At 50.7% G+C, this 18,482-nt stretch overlaps 1 protein-coding gene across 4 annotated transcripts in view; it reads left to right on the forward strand.

The window, feature by feature from the left end:
- The window catches only part of GTF3C1 (general transcription factor IIIC subunit 1), a 2,559,884-nt gene that overhangs the window by 2,297,753 nt on the left and 243,649 nt on the right, over positions 1 to 18,482 (forward strand). For all 4 annotated transcript variants that reach the window (XM_078662887.1, XM_078662886.1, XM_078662885.1 and 1 more), the window contains exon 31: positions 13,219 to 13,503. In XM_078662887.1, the coding sequence (XP_078519013.1) occupies positions 13,219 to 13,503 (285 nt within the window). The remainder of the gene's footprint in view (positions 1 to 13,218; positions 13,504 to 18,482) is intronic.

Consider the following 18,482-nt stretch of genomic DNA (forward strand, 5'->3'; position numbering starts at 1 on the left):
AGTCATTGTAAATGTGGTGGCTATATGGCTTGTAGATTTACCAGTGATACGAAGACATTGGTCACTGGGATCAGAACCTTTACTTTGAGGTCATTGTCAAATTGTAACTCTAGGAATCTTGTGTTTCTATCAAATGTCCTGTTATAGATTGTACTTGCAAGATTAAAGGTGCCCCCGCTGGATTGTGTGCAGACAGATACTTATCTCAACTGTTTTGAATCCTCTAATAACGGGTGTGGGGGGGAGTGCATCTCACAAGGAGATGCCCTTAGTGAAGTTGCACTCTCAGGCATACTTTCAAATGTTTATTCTGACCAGCAACAACTTCACAGGGATTGAAACATATGGCCTAACCCTTTTCGGCCACAGCAGTCCTTGATCACAGGCCGAACGAAAAGCAAAGCAGCATCGTCATTGCAGCCATCTGTCTCCTATTTAAATACAGTTCTGCCCACCTGAGCCCCCAGTGAGTTCACCAAATGCATCATAGTTCATGTGGTTCTGCCAAAAAAAGTTACCACAGTGGGCCTACCCACGCTTTCATTGTAGGAGAGTAGGATCTGCTTACTATGGTTACCCCCACTTTTTGCTGGTGTTTCACTGTTTTTCGACTTTAGTCTGGCTGGGGCCCTGCTATCCAGGACCCCAGTCTAGCTGTTTCCTCTCTAAATTGATTGCATGTACTTTAGGTACACTCCAGATTGGTTACTGGGTTACCCTTGTGAGTCCCTAGTATATGGTACCTTAGGTACCAAGGGCATAGGTACGACAGAGGCCTACCAGGGGCTGAAGCATGTATTATGCCACCCCTTGGAAGCCTTCCAAAATGGCACAACAGGTCTGCTCCTGCAGCCTGGGTAAGGTGGTGTAAGCACCCCTTACAAAGATATAGGTTACCTATATCTACCTTTGAATACAGACACATACATACTTATAAGTCACTTCTATGGCAGGCCTTGACAATCATGTAGGCAGAGTACTTGGTTTTGTGTGAGAGGGTGCCCAAGCATGAGCTGAGCCCCTCTGCAGCTTTCAGAATCACTTCTCTGTAGCTGTTCTGTGATACAGCCATACCAGATACTCTTAAGTGCATTACATCCTTGCGGTAAATGCTAACTTTGGGATGGCTGCATCAAAACATGTTGTGTTTGGTGTCAAACACTTTGGAATTCTGCCCTACCAGTCCTGGCGGCAGGGGTAGCATTCCACCCTTCTAGAGGGAGAAGCCATGTACACACTGGTCTAACCGGTAATAGTTTAAAAAAGCCCCAGCATCACAAAATGGATGCTGCTGCCACAGACACAGGTCTGACCTCCTGCTGCTGGACGAAACTCCGGCAGGGGAGGCCTGGACAATAGGTTTCCTGTCACAGGGAGGTGTAACCACCTCTCCAGACAGGCTGTAGTGTATTGGGGCAGGGTGGGTGCATTCAGTGAAGGCTTTTCAGACTGTCCCTGGGGCACATTTGGTGTCCCCGTGCATACCCCAGTTCAAACCAGTTGCAGGGGCGCCCAGCCCCTGCTCTGGTGCGAAACTGGACAAAGGGGACGGGGTGTAACCTCCCCCTACCCAGGTCCTCCCATAGGTGGGACCATAGAGTTAGTCCAACCACTAAACTTGGTATAAGTATAGGAACCCTGTCCCTAGGACTTTAGATTATCCTGGACGAAACTCTGCAACATATATCTTGGAACTTCGACATTCTATTCTGACTAGAAGACGGAAGAATCTCCCTTGGGGTCAAGGAGTGACTCCCCTGTTCAAACAGGCACCAAAGAAGCATCTTGCCGGTCTGCATTTCCAAGGCTCCTGCCGGATCCCGAAGGATTTGCGACAAAGGACACGGACTTCCAGACATCTCAGAGGCCGACACGAGATCCCAGCAAAGCTGCGACCCGCAGCCATCACAAGAGACGTGGGACCGGAACTCCTGGACACGGTGCATATTTACAACTGCACCTACTTCCCGAGCTTTCCCGAAGTTGTGCATTGGTCTACTTGTAGTCCCAGCACCATTTGCACCGAAGATTGTGGGCCTACACTCCACGAGTGTTCCGTTGGCCCGCTTCTAGCATTTCTGCTCGAGGCCCCTTCGCGATCCCTGGTCCGTTGACTGGTGGGTCCCCACGAAGGAAACTCTTTTGTTTCTTGGGCTTCCCTGGTTGCTCCAGACGTGCCCTGACTCCCCTCCAAAGGATGAGTCCCTCAGACCTTGCTGGTCTGGACCAAATCCAATCTTTGCATTCTGCGTTGGTTGCTGTTGCAAAGGCTTGTTGGGTCCAATCCGGATACCGACACCGCAGCACTCGACATCCGACGTGGGACAGCTTGAATCCAGCTCCTGGTTGTCGTCAACGCCTCCTGGTCCTCTTGGATGAAGAGTCAAGCTCCACCTTCTGCACCTGAAATCACCCGACATCGGTTGGCATCTTCTCATCTCCTTCCTGGTCACTGGCAAGTGACCCAGACGCTGTCCCCTCTGCTGTCAGGTTCTTCAGATCTCCGATGCACCCTTGGATCCATTCGGACACTTTTTATCTGGTCGCCTGCAGCACTTCTTTGCAGCTCTCTATAGGAAACAACGACGAAACCCGACACGAAAAGACACCTATGCACCCGGCTTCCCTGGGTGAGGTAACACTAGTAATTCGGTGCTCCCGTAGGTCTTGACTCTCGAACTGTCCAGTACTGAAGGGGTTTGTTCCCAGTCCACTCCTAAGTGTCCTTAATTTTAAAAATCTAACCGCAAATTTCTCCATAGAAGTCCATGGTGATTCGCGGCTGTTTAGACACTGCCCCCGTGGGTCTCCTGTGTCCCTACCTTGGATGGTACCTGGTTGCCCCAGCGGTTCTAGAGGCCCTAGGCCTGGTTTCTATGTCTCACGTGGTTCTTATATCACTTTATTAGTATATGGTTTGTGAGGCTCCTAGGGCAAAACGTATACTGTGCTAATTTGCTGTGTGCTAAATAAGTTTTCTGTAAGTACTTTTGCCTCTAGCCTCATAAAGAGACTAGAGGGGTGTGTTTAGAATAAATACATATATGGTATATATGTAACTGGTGTGGTTCTCCTTTCATTTGGTCATTCACGAGATTATATACTGGTAAAACAAGCTTATTTACATTCCTTCAAGACTTAGCCTGATAGTTGCCTTCCACAGCTACCACTAGGATAGCTTTCTATAAAGGTTGTCTTTAAACCTACCATCAGTAAGGGTCGTTTGGACTGGTGCAAGGTGCCCACAAGAATAGTGGACAGCATATGCCAGCCCAACTTCTCACTTTCATTATAAACAGTTGTTATTTTTTACCCTATAGTGGACCATTCCCATGTTCAGTTTGCCACAATGCTGCAAATAACAGAGTCTGACGATCCCAGAATTACACTTCAATGCAGTCTTCCTGGACCCGCTGTGTTCCGCGTTGGTGATCCTTCACAGCTGAACTAGCTGTAATACATAAAAAACACAAGGAGATGCCCTCGGCGAAGTTGCACTCTCAGGCAGACTTTCACATGTTTATTCCGACCACGGCAAAGTCAGCAACTTCACATATGCTTATATATATATATATATATATATATATATATATATATATATATCTATCTGAAAGAAACAGTTAGTTATAGAATCCTTACCTTAGAATTACCCCCAGACATCAGACTGGATCTGGAAAGTTTTTCGTCCGCAGTACCCCTGCGCGTCGGAAGGTGGCGTCGGTCGACGCCACGTTCGTTGTTGGCATCGTGGTCGCCAGGATGACTTCGCAGTAGCTACATAGATGCCGCCCTCGCGAGCTGACGTTAGTTCTGTCTTTTTCCGCGCCAGCAAGAGCAGATCCAGAGAGAGCGGTACCTCCAGTCACTTTTTGACTGACTTTTTCTTGACATCGTTTTTTGAGTCCATCGACTCCTGGTGCTTCGAGGCTTGCGGTTCCTGTAGTCAACTGATGTCAGTGATGGACTAGGGAAAAGAGCTTTAACGGCAGACTAATGGTTCCGTACCTGTTTCATCAAATTAGGAGTCCTGTGCACTGATAGCCCAGCACCAGCCCTTGCGTGGTACCTCTATGTCCCAGTATGATTACGAGTTTTGCCTGGTGCACGCCCACGCGTAATCATGATGTCGGTGACCGATCCACACCGTGTGTGCCTATTCTACCTGGAGCACAACCACAACCCTAAGTCATGCTCCTACTGCCGGACCATGAACCTGAAGTCATTGCGGGAGCGGTCCCAAAAGCTTCCTGAGGCCCAGCAGTCGGCTCTGTGCCGCACGAGGTACCGGTCGTGAAGGACGTTGAGGGACCGGTCACGGAACCACCATCATTCTTCTTCCAAGTCTTCGCACTCAGGGTCAGGTAAGTCAAAGCACAAGAAGAAGTGGAAGAAGCATCGTCGCTCTTAGACTTCTCCCTGTCGGTCGGCAAATTAGACGAGTGTTGCGGGTGGTCCCCCTCCTGCGGCTCCACATGCAGAGCCCGAAGGGTCAACTGTGGGTTCCACCCCCCCTTTTCTGGGACCTGGAGCGACCCCTGCCCAGCTCGGTCAATTTTATGAAGCAAAGCACACCATCTTTGGGCAGCCCGACTCTGCTGGGGTGATTTTGGGCCCGCTGACTCGGCTGGGGCTCCTGCGCCTTCGACGCTGGCCGCTGTGGCCTCAGCACTGCAGGGTCCCCTTGGATCCAGGCCTGGCCTCGGATCGGCACCGGTCGACCTGGTTACACATCCCCTGCCGCCGATTCCACTGTCACCGCGTCCGCAGCCGGTGGCTGGGAACACAGCCGACATCGACCCGGCCTCCACCTCGAGGTTGACACGGAGCCGGACCGGCGTCGACTGACACCGGATCTGGCGGCGACGGGTACTTTTGTGCCCCTGTTCTACCCTGGCTCTTTAAGCCCAGATTGGCAGCCAGAGGAGGGTGAGGAGGACTGGGAGGGGTCTGGAGACCCTAAAACTGACCAGTTAGGTTATGAACTGGACTGGAGAGAGGAACTGAGGAAGGCCAATGGTCTGGATACCTGGGCATGTTGTTTCCTCCTACCGTGGCTATGGAAGAGGAAGCCGCGTACGCAGTGGTGTTGCGTAGGGCAGCCAAGGCTCTGCCTTGAGCTACCTACGGTGGCAGTCAGGTTTAACCTCCTTACAGAGGTGCTTCAACTGGCAGCGAGCTCTTTGGGGCCCCTGCTGCCGTTTAATGAAGCCCTAACAGACATCCTTTAGGGCACCTGGCCCAGGCCCAACGCAGGGGTTCATGTGGACAGGATGGTTGCCGGATGCCACCACCGGTCACAGGCGACCCCACTTTCCTCTCCCAACACCCCACCCGTGAGAGCTTGGTGGTCCAAGCCTCCACTTCCAAAGGTGCATCCCCTACTACTCCACCTGATAGGGAATCCAAAAAGCTGGACCATCTTGCGAAGATGATGTTTTCTTCCTCCAGCTTGGGACTGCGGTCGGTAAACACTGCATGTCTGTTGGGCTGTTACACCCACTCCATCTGGGACACAGTTGCTCAAGTGCTACCTGAGTGCCTGAGGACGCCGGGCCGTACTGTTTTGGGTAGTTGCCGAAGGGAGAGACGTAGCGAAGTTTACCATCCTGTGTGGGCTAGATACCACCGACTCACAAGGCAGGACGATTTCTACGTTGGTAGGCCTTCGACGCTACGCCTGGTTGAGGTCGACTGGTTTTTCAGGGGATGTCCAACCTACCCTTATGGACATGCCCTTTGATGGCCGTCACCTATTCGGTGACAAAGCAGACAACACGCTAGAGACCTTTAAGGACTCTCGGGCTACGGCCAGGTCCTTGGGTCTTTACACCACCTGCCCTGCGCAGTCTGCCGTTTCGTGGCTGTGGAAGGGGTGTCCCGCCCAGAGCCTCATACCAGTGCAAGCTGTTCAGCCACTCTGTGCCCGGGGATGTGGGAACCACAGCCGTGGTTCTGGGAGCCAGATGGTGTGCCAGTCCACCACAACCTCCTCTGCAGAAGCCTCCAGATCTTCCTAGTCCAATATTTCAGGACCACCAAACCCCAGTGCGCGGCAGGATTCCCCAACACCTCCCCCACTGGTGCACCATCACGTCAGAGAGGTGGGTTTTGCAAATAGTCTGAAGAGGCTACTCCCTCCCCTTTTAGACTACCCCTCCCACCATGCCACCTCAGTACCATTGCATGTCAGAAGATCTTTTGGCCCTTCTCCGACAGGAAGTTTCGGCACTCTTGGCCAATGGAGCCATTGAGCGAGTTCTGTCCCAGAAGTAGGTTGTGGTTGCTATTCCCACTACTTTCTGGTGCCCAAGAAGGACAAAGACCTGCGTCCTATCTTGGATCTCAGGAACGTCAACCGCTTCCTCCGGAAGGAGAAGTTCAAGATGTTGACACTAGCTCAGGTCCTGTCTGCCCTCGACCCTGCAGACTGGATAGTACGTTGGACTTGCAGGACTCTTATTTTGACATCCTCGTTCTGCCAACCCACCGGCGTTACTTGTAGCCCACAAGCACTTTCTTTTTACTGTGCTCCCTTTTGACCTTACCAGCGCCCCTCGGGTGTTCACGAAAGTGATGGCGGTGGTCGCAGATCATCTCCGCAGATCAAGGGTTCCAGTCTTCCCCTATCTCAACAACTGGCTGTTGAAGGCGTGCTCGCCCCAGGCTGTCGTCTCCCACCTCCAGACTACGGCTGACCTCCTGCATTCGCTGGGGTTCTCCATCAACGTGCCAAAGTCACACCTGACTCCCTCTCAGAAGCTCCTCTTCATCGGAGCGGTTCTGTACACAACGCAGTTTTGGGTCTATCCTCCCGAGCAGCGAGTCCGGGAGATTTGGGCTATGGTTCCGATCTTACAGCCTCTATCCCGAGTTTCGCTCAGCATGACCCTCAGGCTGCTGGGCCTTATGGCCTCCTGCATCCTGCTGGTGGACCATGCCAGATGGCATATGTAGGCTCTGCAGTGGGACCTGAAGTTCCAATGGGAACAACATCAGGGGAACCTGTCTGATTGCGTCCAGATCTCGGAGGGCACTGCACACCAATTGCAGGGGTGGCTAATGAACCAGGATTGGGTCGACAGCAGATCCCTCTCCCTTCCCCAACCAGAGTTCACAGTGGTGACCGATGTATCACTACTGAGATGGGGTGGCCACATGGGGGAGGCGGAGAGCAGAGGCCTCTGTTCTCTGGGGGAGTCCGGGCTCCACGTCAACCTTCCGGAGCTTCGGGCGATTCGTCTTGCACTGAAAGCATTCCCTCCCTGTGTCCGGGAAGGAGTAGTGCAGGTATTCACGGGCAACACCATCGCCATGTGGTACTGACACAAATAGGGCGGGTGGGGTAGTGAACCCTATGTCAGGAGGTCCTCCTGTTGTAATTTGGCAGCAATCGATGTTAGCATTTAGCTGATTCCATCTTGTTTCCGGCAGCCATCTTGTCTGCCATGTGCTCACCATGTGCTCTGTCCTTCCTTGCTGTCGTTTACCCTTGTACTCTGCTTGTAGACTGGCTATATTTAGGCTTTGCTACTCTGCACATGCACAGAGGAATCTGTAACTGTCCATACATCTGTTCTTAGTCTGTAACTATCAGGTTGTTTCTACCAGAATCAGAAACTGCTAGCTCCTCCTTACTGTTGACTGTGCATTCTTGTATGATCATTTATGTATGTGAACTCTCCTCTGTGAGCTTGTACCGCCTTCTTTTGGGCCCATGAGTGGGTATAAAAGACCCATGGTCCTTCTACTCAGTGTGCTACTTCATACACTACCGAAGGGTGTTGTGTGAAGTAGTTCCACCTCATGAGGTTAATAAAGCTTTTGTTTTATATTTCAGTTTCCGAGCCAACTTCTGTTTTATTGGTCCAAGGACTTGTGCAGAGAAGGGCGAACCCCTAGCACTGGTAGGCCTAGCTGAGGCTCACCACGACACTCCGTCTCTGGACTTGGCTGGAACATATGGGCATATCCTTTGTGGCTCAACACCTGGCGGGTTCTCTGAACGCCAGGGCGGACGAGCTCAGCCGTCGGTGCATGATGGATCACGAATGGCGTCTGAACTCGGACGTGGCGCAAGGCCTCTTTCAGCGATGGGGAGAGCCTTGGTTAGATCTATTCGCCAGTGAAGAGAACGTGCAATGTCAGCAATTCTGCGCGTTGGCATTTCCAAGGCGGCCCTCGCTAGGCGACACTTTTCGCAGTGATTGGAGTTGCCGTCTTCTATACGCCTTTCTGTCTATACCACTTCTGGCCAGAGTGCTGAAGAAGATCAAGCGTGACCGGTCCCAAATCATTCTTGTGGCTCCGAATTGGGCTCAAAGAGCCTGATATCCTGAGCTGCTCAACATGGCCATCGATCCTCCGATCAGACTGCCTCGTCGGGAGAATCTTCTGTCACAGCAGATGGGGACGATCCTCCACCTGAACCTGTCCAGCCTCTACCTCCTTGCGTGTAGATTGAGCAGCGGCAGTTGATGTTGTGTGACCTGCCCACAGAAGTCTGCAATGTTATCTTGGCAGCCAGGCGTCCGTCCACTAGGATGGTGTACGCCTGCGGATGGAACACATTTGTGGCATGGTGCACAGCAAAGGCTGTTGATCCCCTTTCCTCCTCTCTTTCTGAGGTTCATTTGTTCGTCCTTTCTTTGCCCTAGTAGGGCTCTGCGCTGGGCACTCTAAAAGGCTACCTCTCTGCCATTTCAGCCTTCCCGGGGCTTACTGATCAGCGTTCTCTTTTCAAGTCTCCATTTGTAAATCGCTTACTTAAGGGCATTGCTCAACTTTTTCCTCCTGTTCCCCTCGTAATTCCCCAGTGGGACTTGAACTTGTTTCTTACATATCTTATGTGTGCTCCCTTTGAGCCATTATATAACTGTCCTCTCAAGTTTCTAACTTTGAAAACTGCTTTTCTGGTGCCCATAACCTCTGCGAGCAGGGTGAGTGAGCTACAAGCTCTTTCTTCCAAGCCTCTCTTTCTGGCTGTCCATCTGGACAAGGTCGTCCTCAGAACTAGACCCTCCTTTCTTCCGAAGGAGGTTACTTCTTTCCACATTGGCCAACCCAGCACTTTGCCCACCTTCTCTCTGCCTCCTTATCCTTCAAAAGATCAAGAGAGGCTCCACCGTCTGGATCCAAAACGTGCACTTTCTTTCTACTTGGATCGCACCAAACAATTCCGGGTGGACCACTAACTCTTTGTTGGTTACGTGTGCGCTTAGACGGGTCGGGCCGTGCACAAAGGACCATCTGCAGGCAGGTCGTTCGGTGCAACAAAGCTTGCTTTCTTTGGCAAAGAAGGAGCCTTCAGTGGGTCTGCGAACCCATTCTACCAGGACGACGGCAGCTACCACTGCTTTGGGACGGAGCGTCCCCCTTATTGACATCTGTCAGGCAGCTACGTGGACATCGCTGCACACGTTCACCAAGCACTACTGCCTGGGGAGGCAAGTTCGGGGAGAAGGCTTATTTGGCCATTCTGTTCTCCAGGACTTTTGGTGTGAACTTAGTTTGCAGACTCACCTCCGGGGTTGGTATTGCTGGGGTATCTATTCTTCGAAGGTAAGGAATCTATAACTAACTATTTCTTTCACATGAATAAATTACTTTCCTTCGGTAATGATATATCTGTAAGAAACATAGGTAAGGTATAGAATTTTACTGCCCCATCCATCCTCCCCGTTTTGCGAACTGACTTCTAGGGTTAAGGACTTCCTTTTAGGGCCCTAGTTTTGTGCACCAGTGGTCAGTGTCTTGCATGCCTCTGCCCTTCTTCCGTGGAAAGTTGTGTGCAGAACTGACGTCAGTGCGCTAGGGCGGTGACTATGTAGGTACCGTGACGTCATCCTGGCGACCACGTCACCAAAGACGAACGTGGAGTTGACCGACGCCAACCTTCCGACGCGCAGCGGTACTACTAACGAAAAACTTTCCGGATCCAGTCCGATACATGCGGGTAATTGTAAGGTGAGGAATCTATAACTAACCTTTGTTTCTTCCAGATATATTGTTACCGAAGGTAAGTTGTTCATCATAGCTGATCCCCTTCAGGGCCCTAGCTTCTTTTTAACACACCATGGTTATTCACTTCATGGCTTCACGCTTCTGGCACGGAAAGTTGTGAAAAGTACTGACGTCAGGGTGCTGGAGTGGCAGTTATATTGACGACGCGGATGTCGTGTGAGTAATGCAACGTGGACAACGTCACGAGGAGTCGATCAACGCCATGAACTGGTGTGCAGGGGTACTGCTAAGAAAAACCTTCCTGTTCCGGGCAGACACCTGGAAGTTCAAAGGTCAGGAATCTGCGGCTAGATCATGTCTCTCCAAGATAAGCTGTTACAGAAGGTAAGTAACTTGTCCATCCTTCACAGTAAGTTGTACCTGTGGAAGTGTCACCCAAAATTGAGCTGGCTCTTAGCTTTATTAGTATTAACTGGTCTTACTTTCTAATATTTGGGACAGACCATATTTTACGTAGTAAGTGTTGCTATCCACCCAGTCAGTGATCTGCAACCAAAATTAATATTTGAAAAAATCATTATATTACGATAAAACACTTGCCAGCTGTTGATTTTGATAATTTCTTATTTAAACTATACAGTAGCAATCTCTAATTATGGAGCACATTAAATTGGTAATCCCTTCTCCCAACACATTCCCACGGTCTTTTTGATCTTATGCTCGCTCTTGCATTACAACATATTGTCTCTAATTGGAAATCCTTGAACAAATTGTCCCTAAATTGCTGGTGGAATTTTGTATGTCAATCACACAGACTTGATGTTGCCTTTGCTTCCTCTTGCAAACCCTCCCGCAATGTTGAACTTTACTGGCTACCTCTTACTCTATACTTAGATCATTCTGCCAAAAAGACTTACTCTCCACTTTCTTCGGATAATTTCAAACCCCCCTGAACGCATATACTCTTGCCTATGGTTTTTATGATGTTTTTTATGATATTTTCACTTTTACTATTGTGATTTAGCTTTATATTGGTTTCCAATATTACTTGTTCTTCATTCCAGTAATTGCTAAATATGATGTTTTCTACTGTACTTTTTTATTGATATCCATTGTATTTTTATCGTTTTTCTTTATCCATCCTCAATGATAATAACATGTTTCCTCTCCCTCCCCCCCTCCCCTCCCCCCTCCCCCCCACATAACTCAAAATGCTTTGTTTTTATTGTGATATTGGCTGCTTCTGTTTAAATTTATCCCATCATATACTCCTTTTCTCCTATTTTGCTGATGTCACCTTCTTGTAATACTTGTTTTTCTTTAATAAAGCTTTCAAACTGAAAAAAAAAAAAATTGGTAATCCCTTCTTTGATAACAATTGTTGAAATATGTGTACCTGTAACAAACTATCTGCCTAAATGTAATGACTGAGAATCTTCTATTTGCGCTTACCCAGCATTGTGGTATACATGCTTTTTTTGCCTTTTTTAGAAGGACTAGTTTGACCATAGAAAGCACCGGCGTAGCAGGGTGATGCGGGTTAAGCACCTTAACAGTATTTACTCCATTCTGAGTGTACTCGAAGAAACAGTTGTACGGTGTGCGCCACGTGTTCTCTTGTGCTCCATAGTGATTAGTCCTCTGCAGAAATGAGTTTGTTGATTCACCTCCAAATTAATCCCAGCAAGACATTAACTCTCATTCACTCTGCAGATCTCGCACTCTGGTCGCCCAACTCCTTTGAGCTAATGGGGGTCATGACCTGTTTTTGCAGCGTTGCCAAATTAGCACAACAAAAAACCTGGACTACTTTTCTGTTTTCACAGTAAAGATTCATACATTTGATAGGGGCACCACATAGTATGCTGCAAGCTTTTCCTGCTGCTTTTGGCAATTCTTCCTCTACCTGCATCACTTTTCAGAACGCTTTTATGGCACATTGCAAGAGCATTCCTTGGGAAATTTTACAAAATATTACTGTTGTTGAGATTTCCGACAGACACATCGGTATCTGGATTAGTTGTCATTATCAGGGATGTTAAAACATGTTTGTGCCTGTTGTCTCAATAGTCAAGACTTTATGGGAAACCAAGAGTTTCCCTTGTGGACTGCGATGGTGTTTCTCAGGACTTCTAGCCTCACTTAGTAATGAAAAGTGGGTGCTGACACACTCAGTACAATGTCTTGGTGCCATGAGTAACACTGACCAACCGGGGCCTAAGCAAACATTCAGAATGTAAAGACAAGTATTTGGCTCCAATGCAATCTCAGTAGTCTATATGGCCGGTGAAGCTCCACATGGACACATGCAACTTACAGAAAAAGGTTTTCAGTGGTAAAGGTAAGAGTTAAATAAATTACGTGTAATATCACATTTCATTCTATCCCTCTGTTAACTTTAATAAGGACAGTCGGAGAGATAACCAGCCCCAACAGGAAGGTCCAACACAGATCTTCTGAGAAGAGACTTGAAAATTGAATGAACATTGTGAGATGATGAGCAGTCTGGGTTCCATGCATGCTTAATCAGATAACGAAAGCTTTGTACGAGATCATTGTCTAGGTATTCAACAGTGGAGAATTACAGATGAAAAGGGGTGGCCCTGAAAATACCAGCTATGTGAAATGTTTGAAAGCAGGTTAGAAGATCCTTAAATACAGAATTATATGTTCCATCTTGGCCTTTCTGTCAGACTTACTTCATTACCGGAATCCATATCTTAACTTCAGAAAGCCTTTTCACTTAGTGCATGTGACAAAGCAAAAGACTCTGATTAGGACCAATGTTTGTACGGTAGCAAAATAAAGTGTTCATCTCAGATCTGAAAACATACAGCCAAAAACGTAGCATTCTTTCAATAAAGGAACTAATAGCGTTGTTGTTGAATCGTGAGCTTTTAATTTCTTCTGCATATTCTTCATGTCTACAAAGACTTATCTCTCTTCCCCTTGAAAGTTCCTTTTTATTCTTTATCGGGGATATGTTTTTGGGCTGAGCCCCATTTATCTGCCTGGTGATCTCTTTTGAGTAGTGCCACGTGGTACTGGTCTTGATACTTCTGGCACATAGAAAGCCATTCTAAAATCCCAGCCTACCATCCAGCGATGTTTCAGGGATGAAAGATCTGTATAGGGAATAGTCTTTATAAGAATAATAGTTATTTATAGAAAGTAACTAATTAGTTTTTCTAAATTGCTGTAATCTGTTTTTGTGTCACAATCACACAGCGGTTCATATATTTTTTTCTTTATTTGTAGGATTTTTACCTGGCGCTTTCCGAACTCTATTTGTACGGAGTCCTTCCAGTTTCTAGAGATGCTGAAGGCTGCTGGTACTACAGAGGACACTGATTCCTATTGTGTGACAGAAGAGGAAAATGTCACTGCCCAAGAGGATATTCTGTTCTCAATTGATGGTCCTGGAGGCAACTGCATCACTCTTCTTTCTCTTCTCTTTCTGGGCCTTGTATCGATGAATGTAAAAATCCCAGCACAGATTGTGGTGGTAGACAGCACAATGGTGGAAAATGAAGTTATTAAAAGGTAATAGCTACACTTAGTGCCTTAATCATCGATCTTAAAAAGTTTGGTAATTTTATTTGACTCTTTTGAAGTGGCAGTGCATGAGGATTGTGGCATCATTCTGAACATTTGCATGGAAGAAATAAAGGTTATAACCATTTGTTTCTCATTCTAGATATGTGTGCCAGAACTATTGCTTGTGCCTTTTTTCTGATCTGGAAACCTTTGATACATCTTCATTGATCCTGGGAATAGGTTGAACATCTGTTCTAGTGACTGCATTGAGCCCCCTGTAGTCCACACAAAACCTAATTTCTCTCTTACCACCCTGGGCATGAGGTTTGGGTACCAGGACCACTGGACTAGCCAAGGGCTATCTGAGGGTTCAGTTACTCCCAATTCCAGCATATTTTGGACCTAAGCCCTTATGCAATCTCTGACATGGTCGTGCTGCCTGTAAATCTTACTTTAAAAAATGTAGACTCTAACCTGTGTCCACTTCATGGGTACACCAAGTGGTCCGACTAGGAGTCATAGAAAACGTATGTCTGTATTGATTGAGGACCTTCCTGCAATCAATCTGCTGTTGCTCAGTGAGGCTGCCTGCCAAGGCTACACTATCAACTGAGCCATCATCAGGGTTCTGTGAGAGTAGATCAGGGAGTGGGTCACTCTCTTCCACCTGTCCCTCATTGGTAGCCATGAGCAAGCCCATGTCTGCCCTGTCCACATAGGTTTGAGTCTGTTCACATGGAGCACCCTATGGGGGCTCTTGGGAGTTCCAAGGTCCACCAAGTAGGTGACCTCTCCCTTCTGCTCATGAATAGTATGGGGTCCACTCCACTTGTCTTGGAGAGCTATCGGGCCACAGGCTCCAACACCCATAATTTCTGTCATGGCTGATACACAGTCAGTACAGCTTTTTGGTCATGCCAAGCTTTTTGCAATTCTTGACTTGCCTCAAGGTTTTTGCTAGCCTTCTTCATATATTCAGCCACCCTGGAGTGGAGGCCAGGTACATAGTCCACTATGTCTTGCTTGGGAGGTTTGAGAGGTAACTCCATCCTTCCTTCATCAAACACAAGGGACCCCTAACTGGATGCCCAAACAAATGTTCAAATGGGCTGTAGCCAACCTCCTTTTGTGGGACCTCTCTGTAGGCAAGGAGAAGGCAGGACAACAGGACATCCCATTTTCGCATACGCTTTTCTGGGAGTCCCATGATGATGCCCTTTAGGCTTTGTTGAACCTTTCAACCAAGCCATGCATTATGGGTGATGGGGTGTGGTGAACGTGTAGTTCACTCCACACTCCTTCCATATTGCAGTGATATAACTGTACATGAAGTTTGTACCTTTGTCAGTTAAGACCTCCTTAGGGAAACCCACTCTGGAAAAAACTCACAGGAGGGCCGTGGCCACCATAGGAGCTTTGGTGGTTCTAAGGGGTATAACCTCTGTATACCGAGTGGTATGGTCCACCACCACTAGAATATAACTGTGCCTAGACACAGTTGGTGTGTTCATGGGACCAATTATGTCAATCTCAACCCTCTCAAAGGTAAACCCTACCACAGGTAGTGGTATCAGGGGGGCCTTTGTAGTACCACCTGACTTACCACTGGCTTGACAGGTGGTACAGGAGCGACAGAACTCCTAGGTGTCTTCTGACCTATGAGGCCAATGAAAGTGAGGGACCAGCCTGTCCCTAGTCTTACTTTGGCCTAGGTGTCCTGCTAAGGGAATGTCATGTGCCAAGGTGAGCAGAAAGCCCCTAAACTTCAGAGGTCTGACCAACCTCCTGGTGGGACCAGGCTTGGGGTCTCTACCCTCTGAGTAAAGGAGTCCCTCATCCCAATAGATCCTGTGGGATCACTGACACTCCCAGCAGCCTCAGCAGAAGCTTGTTGTATGAGGGGTTCAAGAGAGGAGCAGGTTTGCCGTTCCTGGCTCCATTCTGCCCCGAAGGGCCCCCTGTCCCCAAGAACCCAACCTGATCACTTTCCAGTTCATGTGAGACAGTTCCTTCACAGGGACTGGGCTCATCTCCCTCAAGAAACTGTTCCTCTCTCCGAGCCTGGGGGGAAAGAGACAGCCTTACCCCTCCTGTTCTTTTTCTTGGAAGGCACCTGGTCCATTATTTCAGAATCCAGGGCCTGTTCAGTAGACATCAGTTTGGCCTTTGACCTGGTCACAGCTAACCCATTTGCAGAGTTGCCCCGCATTGCTGCATGAGTCCTTCATTCCAATTCAGCCCTTGCTGACGTCTTCAAATCATTGCCCAATAAGCATTCCACTGGAAGGTCTGAGCTAACTACAACTTTCTTTGGCCAGTTACCCCTCTCCAGCTGAAATTAACAACTGCCAAAGAATGATCAGTCCTGACATTGTTAGCATTGGTCACTTGGCACATCTCCCCAAGTATGATCTGATCTGAAAGAAACAGGTTAGTATTAGATTCCTTACCTTAGAATACCCCCAGGCGTCAGACTGGATCCGGAAACTTTTGCGTAGCAGTACCCTTGCATGTCGGTAGGCGTCGCCTGCGGCTCCCCGTCCGTCGTCGGCGTCGTTGACGCCGGGATGATGTCGCCGGAGTACTTAGACGCCGTCCTCGCGCGCTGACGTCAGTTCCTATTTTTTCCACGCCAGCAGGCGCCGATCCAGGAACAGTGGCACCCTTTAGTAATTTTTTGACTAAACTTTTTGATCTTTTTAATCCTCTTTTTCGAAGTCGAACGACTCCGACGGTTAAACCCTGCGTCGACTGCAACCGACTGATGTCGGTTACCGACCCCCATCGCCGGTGTCTTCATTGCCTGGGGCCCAACCACGTTGACAAGTCGTGCCCCGACTGCCGGGCCTTGATGTCGAAGGCTAGGCGGGAGCGGTCCTGCAAGCGCCTCGAGCTCCGGCAGTCTGCCGTTCGAGGTCCCGGTCCGGGAGGAGGTCGAGGGATTGGTCGCGGGGCCGGAGTCATCACGGCTCGGAGGATCGACACCACTCCTCGAGCTCCAGGTCCTCAGGTAAGAGGCACAAGAAGTCGAAGAGGCGACATCGCTCTTCCGACTCCCCCCGCCGCTCGTGCGTCGCGGCCGGGGGTTCGGGTGACACCGCCCATGCGGCTCCGTCGGAGCCGCAGGCGTCGCGGCCTGCTCCATACCCGCCGGTCCCTGGGCAGAACGCTTCGCGAGAGGAGATTGGCGCGTTCCTCTCGGCCATGAGGTCGCTCACTCCTCCGTCGGGTTCCGCGGCGCCTTCGGGCCCCGCGGCCCCGACTGGGAGCCCAAGCGGGCCGGGTGCTTCGGTCTTCTGTCCTGACGCCGCAGGACTCCACAGGATCCGGGCCCGGATCCGGGTCGTCGCCGGTCGACCTTACGATCTCGCCTGCGCCGGCTGCTAGGGTGTCGCCCCCGGCGCCGACCACGGTAGACGCTGTCCCCAGTCCCTCCCTCGGTCCGGCTCCGGCGCCGGAGCGGCGCCAATCGACGCCGCTTTCTACGCCGTTGGGAGATTTTTACTTCTATGATCCGGCCCCATCTTTTGACCCTGAATACCAGGAGATGGGTGGCGAGGCGTATTGGGAGGGGTCTGAGGACCCTCTGGCACGTGAGTATCTGAAAGAAACAGGTTAGTATTAGATTCCTTACCTTAGAATATCCCCAGGCGTCAGTCTGGATCCGGAAACTTTTGCGTAGCAGTACCCCTGCGCGTCGGTAGGCGTCGTCTGCAGGCGTCCCCTGCGGCTCCGCGTCGTCGGCGTCGTGCGCCGTGATGACGTCGCTGGAGTATATAGACGCCGCCTCCGCGCGCTGACGTCAGTTCTTCTTTTTTCCGCGCCAGTTAGCGCAGATCCGAAGAGCAGTACTCCGGTCTTTTGACCAAGTTTTTTGTTCACTAATTGATCTTTACGGTGCCGGTAGGATGCCCGGTTTCAAGAGTTGTGACGAGTGCGACCGCCTGATGTCGGTCACCGACCACCATCGACTCTGCCTCCGGTGTCTGGGCGCGGACCACGACGTGGAGTCCTGCGTCGACTGTCGGGCCTTGACTGGAAAAGCTAGGCGGGAGCGGTCCCGCAAGCTTCTCGAGCTCCGGTTGTCGGCCCCGCGTCGAGAGCGGTCCCGGTCCGGTCGGAGGTCGAGGGAGCGGTCGAGGGAACGGTCGCGGAGCCGCCATGGGCGCTCCGGGAGTCGCCACCATTCCTCCGGCTCGTCAGGTAAGCACAAGAAGTCGGGGCGTCGCCATCGCACCCCCGACTCCCCCCGACGCCCGCGTGCTGCGGCCGGGGGCTCGGGTGACCCCACCCCCGCGGTCCCGCATGGGTCGCCGACGCCGTCTACCCCACACCTGTCGGTCCCTGGGGAAGGCGCGTCGCGTGAGGAGATCGAGGCCTTCCTCATTGCTATGAGGGCGAGGTCTTCTCCGGCGGGGCCTTCGGCGCCTGCGGGCCCGTCGGTCCCGTCTGGGGGCCCGAGCGGTTCGGGTGCTCCTGCCCCGGCGCCGCCGGTGGCTCCGGCGCCGCTGGTTCCCTCTGGTTCGTCGCCGGCTGGTCTCCCGGCCTCTCCGGCGTCGGTTCCTGTGGGCCAACCCATGGTACCGCCCCCGCGTGGTGCAGCGACTCCGCCGTCGGCTCCGGCCGGCGTCGGGTCCCCGGCACCGACGCCGCGCGGCGCCACCCCCCTTTCCTCCCCGACTCCGGACTCGGAGCCGGACCGGCGTCGGCCGACGCCGGATCCGACGCCGATGGGGCCCGTTGACCCCGATGTCTATATCGTCGATCCAGAATATGGGTATGATGAGGAGGAGTATGGAGAGGGTTGGGAGGGGTCTGAGGACCCTCTATCCCGTGCCTGCCAGTATGATGTGGACTGGGTAGGTGATCTGGGTGATGCCAGTGGCCTGGACGAGTCGCCCAACCCTGGGTTTGTGTCTCCGTCCCCTGTGGCGTCCGAGGCAGGTGCTGCCTATTCGGTGGTCCTGATGAGGGCTGCCAAGGCC

The sequence above is a fragment of the Lissotriton helveticus genome, chromosome 10, assembly GCF_964261635.1.
Source record: "Lissotriton helveticus chromosome 10, aLisHel1.1, whole genome shotgun sequence".
Lineage (NCBI taxonomy): Eukaryota > Metazoa > Chordata > Amphibia > Caudata > Salamandridae > Lissotriton > Lissotriton helveticus.